Source organism: Micrasema longulum, unplaced genomic scaffold (genome assembly GCF_059751315.1).
Source record: "Micrasema longulum isolate JH-2025_06_02 unplaced genomic scaffold, ASM5975131v1 h1tg000230l, whole genome shotgun sequence".
Taxonomy (NCBI): domain Eukaryota; kingdom Metazoa; phylum Arthropoda; class Insecta; order Trichoptera; family Brachycentridae; genus Micrasema; species Micrasema longulum.
This window is the reverse complement of record NW_028277435.1, coordinates 48327-59589: the sequence shown is the minus strand read 5'-3', so window position 1 is coordinate 59589 and position 11263 is coordinate 48327. Positions and strand designations below refer to the sequence as shown.

The 11263-nt window shown below is 31.7% G+C and overlaps 1 protein-coding gene across 1 annotated transcript; it reads left to right on the top strand.

The window, feature by feature from the left end:
* Positions 1 to 3: 3 nt before the first annotated feature.
* On the top strand, positions 4 to 4307 carry LOC148283479 (uncharacterized; the record flags this gene model as incomplete). Its single annotated transcript, XM_088243787.1, has 3 exons — positions 4 to 210; positions 2584 to 2750; positions 4131 to 4307. Coding segments are annotated over 3 exons (447 nt in total), but the record flags the coding sequence as incomplete, so codon positions are not given.
* Between the last annotated feature and the right edge of the window lie 6956 nt (positions 4308 to 11263).

The window sequence follows — 11263 nt, the reverse complement described above, 5'->3', positions numbered from 1 at the left end:
TCAGTGGGCCACTCCGACTACGACGGATACAGCGGCTACGCCGGGTACGGGGGTGGCCATGACCACATCTACGCGGGACATGGCCATGGGCATGCCGTGTCGTCACAGAACGTGGAGCGTTACGACGGCCCCTCCCACGGGTACACCGCTCCCGAGCACGAATATGGCCACGGGCACGGACACGGCCATGGTCACTACTATGACGAGCACGTAAGTAGATAATATGGCCACTTGAAGTATTTATTTAAGCTTATTTTTAATTATCTCCATTTAAGTATTATATGTCATTCTGTTAAGTAAATCGATAATTAGATCAATTTTCCCATTTTTTATAATATGCACTGTACACTGTACGTCACCCATATAGGTATTCTGTCAGCTTAATATATAAAGTGGTAAAGTAGTTATTTGTAAAATAATGATACTGATAAAACATTTTATATTACAATAATTTACGATAAATTTTATGTTCCACTTACATACAAGCAATATTGGGGAATATTAGCCAGTCAAAGAAAATTCGCAAATCTCGGAGATATATTGACTGAGCTTATACTGTGGTTCGGTATATAAGCTCGTATAAGCCACACATTTTATATTTTAAAAATTGATTGAAAACATTTTCGAAAAAAATAATAAATTATTAGACGAATCTGGGATTAAATGCATAATGTAAATAAACATGTTTCACTCAATGATGTATAATGAAATAGACAAGTTGCGGATTTAAATTGTAGGGTTATTAGACATTATTGCCTTTATTGTCAAACAAACTGTTTTCGTTATCAGACGTGACACTGTGCATAAAAATGAAGTCGCGTGTGTTGAGCAAAAGGTTTTAAAAACACAAAACACAGAACAGATCTAGCGTTTGATTGTTAAATAAAATACGATTTATTGAAATGGTAGAAGATAATTAATTATTAATCGTGGATGTAAATAATTGAAAGGATTCCATAATGAAATTTGGTAAGGTATCCAAAATAAAACACTTTTATTTGAATTAATTCTACTTGCATTTTTAAAAATTACATGTGACGCGTTTCGTCTTGTTCGGACATTATTAAACTGCATTTAATATTTACAAAGTATCCTCATATACTTACAATAATTGCTGTTTAATTATATAGGTGTTTCTTCTTCTTTTTCCGATCGGCATCGTTCTTAATTAATCAAGATCCCGGGCCAGTCTAATCAGCGCTTCTGTATCCAGCACACCAAACCATTGTCTGAGATTTCTGAGCCATGATGCTCTTTTCCGTCCCATACCCCGCCTGCCCTCTATCATTCTTTTCATAATAAGTTGAAGAAGGGCATACTTCTCATTGCGGAATATGTGACCAAAGTATGAGGCTTTTCTTCTTTTGGCTGTAGTCAGTAACTCCCTGTCTTTGTGCATAATGCTTAAAAGCGCTTCATTGGAGATACAATCAGTCCATGAGATTCGAAGCATTCTTCTGCTCAACCAAAGTTCAAGGCCTCAAAATGTTTATCGTTGAAACTTTAAGAGTCCAACCTTCCACTCCATACAGCAACAATGGCAATACATAAGCTTTTATTATGGTGCTAATAGTTTATGGAGGTATTTAACAAGTATTGAGGATTTTAAGAAAGACAAAGAAAAGTAAAGAAATTAAAAAAATATTAGAGTAAACTGAGTGCATTTTATTAGGTACATTATGAGTATATTGAGAAAACCTACCCATTAACATCCCAAAGCTCAACAAAGTTTGGCAGTAGGTCCTTGGAAAATATTGGCCATTCCGAATATAATAAACTGCCTGATGAGCTAAGACACGAAAAATTGAATAAAAAATCCAGAATTGTCGAAATTAAATCACATTTCTTAAATCTTTTTAATAGTGATAATTATTCATGTAATTTATATAAGATAGGGTTTTATGTTTCTTATACAAAAATGTTTTCTTTTTATTTCGGATGTATTAATTTGTATGATATTATGTTTTATCAAAAAAAAGATTTTTCTTATGTACGGTCCCAAATGAGTTTCTTTAATAACTCCTGGGAGTATAATATGAACTTTTTGTATAAGTTATATGTTTTTATTAATAATAATAATTTAAAAAAATATATATTTGTAGGGGTACAGCTTTAAAGTTATTATAATATTTCGATTTTAATATTGATTTAACGCGTCAAATATATTTTTTAATAATAAAAGAAGAATTAAATCCAATAAGGGTGTTTTATTTTGGATACCTTTTCAATATATGTTAAAGGCAATTTATGCCGTTTATGTAAAAATAAATAAATAAATAAATAGATAATCAATTATGTTTTGAAAAACAATTTTCACAATTCAAAAGTATATAAATAATAGCACTGACAGTCATTGTCGAGTTTTGCATGTGTGTCGTGACTGGCTATCTGTCTTTTCTTCAAATTGCTGAGAAAACGCTAGATTTTGCTAAATCTGAAATACAGCTAGTCAGAGATAAACCGCGTCTATTTATTATACGCCAGTGTCGTACCAATGATTTCTGATTTTTTAAGCTAATAATATATTTTGCCATTATTCGCTTAATATGTGCAATAATTATGTTTGAATTATTATTGAATTAGGCTCACCCCGCCTACAAATTCGACTACGGAGTGACCGACCACCATACTGGGGACCAGAAGAGTCAGTCAGAAGTCAGGGATGGAGATGTAGTGAAGGGACACTACTCCCTCGTGGAACCTGATGGTTCCATCAGAACTGTCCACTACACCGCTGATGACCACAACGGGTAAATAATATATTCTTAATGAAGGAGTGAAATAAAAATGGTTTGAATCTCGACAAAAATAGGACATCTTAATACACAATTTACAGCGATATATCTACATTTAATTTCCGGTGTTAATAACATAAATAGTTAGAAATTTACTAAAACCCAATTTTTGTTGTATCATATTTAACTATTTAGAGTTTACCATACAAATGTTAAGATAAATAAATATCATTTTACTGCTAAGTCACACTTTTACGGTCACATTCTGATAATTGTATGGTGAAATATGTATTAATCAGTATTGGGTACATGCTCACAGTTCAGGACAGCAATCTCTATTTTCCCAAGCGTCCGGCAATCTAACTTGTTCCTTAAATATGAACCCTTAGATTACACAAACTCTTTTTCTAATTTTCTGTGTACAATTTATGTTTAATAATTGTAAGCCAATTATGTAATCTAAGTACAATTTTAAATTGCAATGTTATATTTTAAATATAACGGAATTATTTTTAAGGAGCTTTATAATATACTAAGGTATTTATTTGACTTATATTCATGTAAGTCTGTAAATTTATTTTATTTAACGTATTATTGTTCTAATAAGGAAGTTCAGCGCTACCGGAAATCGGATATTAAAAATGTTTTCCTACAAGCAATATAAATTAGTGTATTTGATTGTACCGTGAAGTTTCTCGAAAATACACGAAAAAAACAATCAAAATAGTTTTAATTAAAATTGACTACTTTGAATGGCGCAACGAGTTTTTGGGAATACTCCAATCAGCAGAACTTATTGCTGAGACTTTGTGACGTCACAAGCGGAGTAATTGCAAAACTTTAAAAAATCATAGATAATACGATACAAAAAAAAATTGGCTTGATTTGATGGTTTGTTTACAAATATTATTTTTGAAAAACCACTGAACATCCTTTTTTTTTTTTCAGGATTTTTGCTCTTTCTTTTAATTTCATAAACACAATCCCACAAAACTGTTCTTTTGTAAAAGTTCAAGCACAAAGGGTGTATAAAGAAACAAACCTCTTTTCATACATATTTTTGTTAATAATCATCATAAATATATGTACAGTGTAATTAGCAGTTGTGCTGTCTTGTACATTTAATTGAATAAATAAAATTGCCTTGGTATCTTTCTTACAAATTATTAATTTACTTAATAAAAGCAAAGCAACATTTGGATAGAAAATGGTGGCGACACTTGTGTTTCTTAAAAACATAATTCACGTTGCACTGTTACCAAAGCCATTGTTATGCTTTGGATAAAATGCGCGTTGTATTAATGTAGTTCATTTAACGGCGCTAATAATGTCACCGTGACGTCAGCATATTAATTTTACTTTCTTACTTACTGATTTATGTATATTTTTTTTCAGTTTCAACGCCGTTGTCCACCGTACATCAAGCTCCCACCCCCAAGTTCACCATGGGCATGATTACTACCATTAAATGATCACCGTATTTAAGATATTATGCGTACCGTATGAGATTATTCAAATATTTAATGCTAACCTTTTCTACTACTGAAATGTCAATAAATGTATAGTAAACCAGTTTTGTTTATTCGCTTTACACATGAAAAAAAAAATCGTCAACCTCGAAATCATAACACTATTTTTATAAATTTGGGAAAAAACAGTTCTCAAATATCAACTTCTATAGTTTATAGACTGTGATGGAGGAATTCCAGAGGCGTAGCACCTACCCGAGCTTCCTCATCGACCGACCAGATCAGTCGAGTGAAACAGGAGACCAAAATTAATTTAACCAAAATATACTTTCTTCACTCCATGTGAACTGCGCACAAGACGAATCTTCAAACAAAATGCTTTCCTCGATTGTAGTATTTTTATTTACTGTAACACACCATCTAATTCTCAAGCTTTAAACTTAAAAGAAAAGTTTTACTAATTTTACTTCTAAAAATGCGGAGTCAAAAAAATATATCACATCAGTGCCCCGATTACAAAAGAAAGATAACATTTATCTTAAATTTTATCAACATAGTAAAATTTAGTTTTCTCTATGAAAAACAGAATATGCATACATTTTTTTCTTTTAAACGTGTTCAGTTATATGTTCCCGACAGTGGCGAGCCGTACTTTATTTTATAGGTAATCTATTAAAAATATTCATTAATTTGTACTACATATAAGTACTTACATAACATGTAAGTAATGTAATTATAAATAACTATTTTTTTGTGGTTCTGTGAAAATCAACTCAAACAAAAATTATTATTAACCACGCGATAAACGTGGCTTTATTCTACACTATTTTAATACAATACTTGTTCAAAAGTTTATTAACAAATACCACAATGACATTCCGCAGATATTTCTCTTGTGATCTGTCATTAACAGTACTGTCAAGACTTGAGCACTGGCCGATTTCTTTTTATATGAATAATGCCTAAAACGGCCACTGCGAACGCCACCTGTCCTATGTGATATATAATATGTCAACGGTAGCCCATCAAAGAAAAATAGTACTTCGGAAATAATGTTCGAAATACTAGTTTCCAAATAGAGAATCTTCTAATAATATTTGTAATCTGCAAGTTTGTTTTAGTACTAAAAAAGCCGACTTGGGTTAAAGACGAAAAATACAGTGTACTTTTTTGTATGGAAGAATAAGCTGAGGTAATCGGCTAGTTTCATCGTTCAGTAAGAATGGGCTGGGCGCACTTCATAGATTTTTTTTTGTAGAAATATGTAAACGGTGATTTATAATAAATAACAATTACTTTATTTATTTTCCCATAAACATGGTTACTATAAATTATTATTATTAAAAGTAAAATATAATGGTAAGCTGTGCATAATCGCTTACTTTGACGATTCGCCCCTGGTTCCCGATGAAGATACTTGAAATGTTCATGCAAATATACTCGTACTCATTTTCATACACAAATATCGATTTTTCTTTATAGACAGTCGAAGATAACTCTGTCAACTTCCCATTGTAATCGGGTCCCAGGTTTATCTCTCAAAGTTACCTCTGAAATGATATTGGTGAAGTTTAAAATATTAAATATAGATTATAATAATTATTAAAAAATTTAATTTTCCAGAAAAGCGTTTAAAAAAAAAATTTGCAATTCAGCAATTTTACCAAATAATTTACCAGTTATACCAGTATATTCATTTAAAAGGTGCATTTCAAAAGAGAATAACTACCAATTTTATTTTAGTTTTTTTTTTTAAAGATAAAGTAAATATACGAGTATAAGTTAACAGGTATCATCCAATTTCTGTTGCCATTATAACTTTATATCATGAGTATCGAATTTAAATTATAATAAATAAAATAAAATGTTGTCAAGTGAATGTTCACCAAAATCCCATTGCAGAATCTAAATGAAAGAAATGCTCGACGGCAATAATTATATTACTTGTAACAATTAAACTTCACCATTTATTTATTAAAGTTTAAAAATAATATACAACACACACGAAGTTGGTTTAAAAATCACAAATTGTTATGTTAAGATATTGTTCATCAATTATAAATACTAAAATAAGTTTAAAAAAAGGTTCAATTTTTTTTGTTGACTAGTTTAATTAAATTCTATTAATATTATGATAAGTTATTACGATAAATTATTTCAACAGGTTATTACAAATCATTTTACCTTACTTAAATAAGGGACAATTTGATTGAATAAATTGCGTTACAATTCTTTTATAATTATTTAATGTATCTTTCAAAATATCTATATCAGCATTACTCTCTAAATAATTATATGAGCGTAACACATAATTATTGAAGGTTAGAAGATAAAATATAGTGTACGACATTTAGGGATACATTCTCTAAACAAAATGTAGAATCTACAATTGATTATATTATAAAGATACATCATGTCTAAAATCTGTCTCCGAAATTCCAACTTATCAAGACGAAAATGTTCTGGTGCCGATCATAAGACTGAAGAGTTCTGCTCGGGTAGTATTTAAATTAAACATTTTTTAAATACAATGAAATAAATTTCTCAGCTCAAAACTCATTAAGATTGTTATGCGCAAAGATGAGTACACTTGAATTTTAACTACTGTATAAATGATAAATAAATTAAATAGTTTTGTTGTAAAATGTCCTAAACCATAATCGCGCAGCTTGCTTGAATGTCAATAGATTTTCTGCGGGGTGCATTGACTGGGATATTTGAAAATGATTTTGTATGACACGTAAAGTCCATTTGTGAGATAATCCAAATTTCCTTGACCGCAAACTTATTTCCTGCAAATCGTGGTTCAAGATGGCAGCAGGCGCGACGTTTTTTAACCGTGACATTTTTGGCAAGCCAAAAGGTAATTAAAGGGTCATCGAGTTCGCCCCGGATTAATATTTAGTAAAATTAGAATACTTCAGTGTATCTATATGAGCAACTGCATTATAAGTCGCCCCACTTCAACGTGGTATCAGTACATATACAATAATGGATATGAAAGAAAAGTACCCGTCAAATACAAATCCAATTAGCGATTTGTCTCAAGAATGATCTTCAACAGCTGAGGAACTGATTTAAATAACTAAACCATTAAACGGATTCCATGATTTTTAAGTTCCTGAATGGCGTCCGAACCCGTCACAAATTTCAGTTGCCGTCGACAGCTTGTCTTTTTATGAGAACCATAGAGCAAAAAAAGTTTGTTCGATGCGACCGATCGCGTATCATATATAAATGGCGAGTGTGACCCGTGCGAAAAAATGTGACGACGTACCTACTCAAATTTATTTGTTACAAGACATACTATATATTTATTTTGCCAGGAAAAGTATATTTTACTAGCAGGAAACACAGTCGGCTATCGCCGACTGTTACATGATAGGGAATTCGGCCTTTCGGGCCTCATTTAATTGGCTCTGTGGACCTCAGTTGATTGATTAAGATCACGAGCATTGTAAAATTTCGCTTAAAAAATATTTAAAATTAATATTGAATAAAATAATACAAATAATTTATTAATGGGCAAGTATACACACAATCCAGCACACTATGAGATCGACTAATCGCCACTCGATTTCTTTACGCAAAATTTTCACCCACGAGTAGAAAATAAATAAATAAATAAGACCACTAAACTATTACTACTACAATCACCCCATTTTTCCTAGGGGTAGGCAGAGAAAATGAACTGCCACACTCGTCTATCCTGGCATACATTCCTAGCTTCTTCCAAATTCACACATTTTGTCATACATGTCCTTAGGTTCTGTTTGCTTTTGACATGACTGTCTGATGTTTGTTATCTGATCATGCTACGTCTTCCTTGGTCGTCCTCGACTCACGTTGCCGTTCATTTTCGCCATTTATACTTGTTTTACCATTCTTTCGTAGTCCGTTCGTTCTACATGACCAAACCATCTTAGAGACCCTTTCTTAATTTTATCAATTATACTTGACTCAGATTTACACTCTCGCCTGATTTCATCATTTATAACCCTGTCATACATTGATTTCTCACACATTCGTCTAAGAGATCGCATTTTAAGCACGTTCACTCGGATTTCATACTTTCTCTGCCAGTTCCATGATTCACTTCCATACATAAGTGTTGGGACTAAAACTCCGTTGTGCACTGCCAGTTTAGCTTCGATTGATATATTTTTATTAGCAATTGCTGTGCTTAGTGGGCCGTTTATTTTGTTGTTCGTATTCACTCTCCTTTTAACATCTTTTTTTAAAACATGCTTCCCAGATATACAAATTATTCTACTTGTTAAAGGTATTCGTTGTTTATATGTCAGTAACCTCACATCCCCTTTTAAATACCATCACTTTTGACATACTTTCGTTCATCGTCAATTCGCTCTCCAGGCATACATCATACATTCTAGAGACTATTTTTTGAAAATCCTCGTTGCTGCTTGTTAACAAAACTGAATCATCAGCACACAACAAGCAGTTTACTGAAAAATTATAAATTTTTGCTCCAATACTCATACATTCCATCTCTGTAATACAGTTGTCTATGTATAGATTAAGCAACCATGGTGACATTACACATCCGTGTTCAATAAAACCAAAAAAGAAAATAATCAATAAGTATCCACCTACCCTAATTTAATCTGGCAGAGTGGATTAGCGCGATACGCGTAAAACAGGCCCGTACGTGACAAACACAATCAATCATTTTTAAAGTTTAATTTTTATAAAAAAATGGCTAAAGGAAAGCAAAGGTACTGGCAAAAATTTTCAGACACTCAATATATATAAATTAAGGTAACATTAACACTCTAAGTGATCTATTTAAGATCATTTAAATATTGATGGTCTAGAACAATGGTGGCCAATTTGATCAGACCCGAGATATACTTTTCACTGTCCAGAGTCCCTGCAATATATCAATGATTTTATCAGAGTTGTAAATAATAAACTTAACCTTAAATTTAAGTTTTAAAAATATATTTTTAGGAAGCATGCAATAATATTAGATAAATGAAATAATTTACTTGATTTTTAAAATTCATTTACTGAATGAAAAATACGGAACAAAATTAAACATAATTTGAGTAAAAATGATTTGGAATCTGAGTAGCAACTAAGTAGTAACAAAGTCAGGTTATTAGTTGCATATAGCTTAAATCTTAAAGAATTCAACGTATGAGCGTCTGTCATGCAAAAACGGTACTTACTTTTAGTTTGATTCAAGTATGAAATGTTTTTCATTCACATAAATATGCTGAACGACGAGTCTAATTTTTCAGCACATTTAAAAAAAAGAAGATATTCCTCCTTGGAAACCAATATCCAGAAATCTATCCCAGAGTCTGACATCGCTTTTAGAAATATATTGCAGTGCGGGGTAAGAATTTCATTTTCCGGTATATTATGATCCGTTTGATACATCTCTGCAATGAAGAAGTTCAGTGGTTTTTTTAATTTTTTTCCATTATTTCAAACTCTTAAACTAAGCCAAAAAAGTTTTTTTACAATTTTAATATATCTTATTATCAGCGATATATTTTTTTTTTTAGTTTTGTGATTCTGAAATAATTCCCCGTGTGACGTTTGAGGTTCTCTTCCGCTTATTCTCGATCAGTTATACCATTGGTCCATTGACGACAAGTAAGCCGGAAATTTTCCATAACTCTCTTATCATTGGTTGATTCATATGAACCAGTGACGTAGTTCAAAGTAGTTTGTTTTTATTAAAATATTTTTTATTATTATCTTCGTACATTTTCAGCTGTACAATATAATGTTCCAATGTTTACCGCGCGCCAGAAAACATTTATTCTATCCAATTTCTCGTAGGGCTGAAGTTCCTCATTTTGTAGAACATTTGGTAAGTGTCATTAATATCACTAGGCGTTGAACGGATACCCAACTGACTACTTCGAGCGACCGCTCAATTTCTTAGCCTTGTCGCGATCGACAGGCCTAATAGCCGCGATCGACTGGATTGCCACTCTGATCTAGAAGACAAACGTGCTAATTACAGAATTGATATTTTTTTAGTAGAGCAGTTTAAAGTATGACAAACAGCTTTTTAAACTTTGTTTTCGTGTCACTCACTATAAATATGCAACTACAATTTAGAAAGAGGTAAAAAAATAGTGTTCTAGATAGTGCAAATGAGACGAGATGCCAAATTTTTGGACTTTTTGGCTTCTATTAGATTTTGATGTTGGATTCTTTACATTTTCAAAAAAGTCGATAATATTGGTAAAGTGTCAACGTACTCATTTTAGTTTTTAATTTTATTAATGTAACTTTTTACGGATAACTTATTCACATACAATATTGTTAGACTGTCAACACGACCAATAATATTCTGATCACCCAAGAACAATATATCCACCATGTAGTGGGGTGGTAAGCACGTTAACAAATTTTCATGGTTCGATTCCTTACTAAGCCGAGACAAAATACTAATTTTAATACATGTATTTTAAATTAATATATACTTAAATGATTTAATAAAATATTTCGATTTTGGGGGCAATTTCAAAAATTATAAAATAATTGTGAAATAAATATTGATGGAATAAATTTGTTATTTTCCATGTTAAATCATTTAACTTTGTATTATTTGAATTAACGGGTTCGGTCTCGCGGCTAGAGCCGCAGACTCACGGAACAATGGTCTGATGTTCGAATATCGAACCCCACACCACCCCAACTAGATTCTCATTTTCAAATAGCGATTTGTTTGCAACATATTTAAAAAAAAGAATTAAAAATTAACTGTGTTTGAAAAAGAGAATCTCGTTGTAAGACGGAGATTTGACCATTGTAACTCTATCTGAGTCTAACACTACCGCGGGACAACGACTCGGTCCAAAATGTAACTTTATTTAAGAACAACTTATAAATAATATTATTAATGTTACATTTACCGATACCGCAAAGAAATGCAATCATCTATATTACATTAAAAATTAATTGAATATAAATCAAGTGGTTTGTATTCCCGGCTCTGTAATTGATTAGCATGTAAAGCGATTCGTATTGCAATTTCAATTATTGGTAGAAGTATTTCCTCTTCCCTTTGTCAAT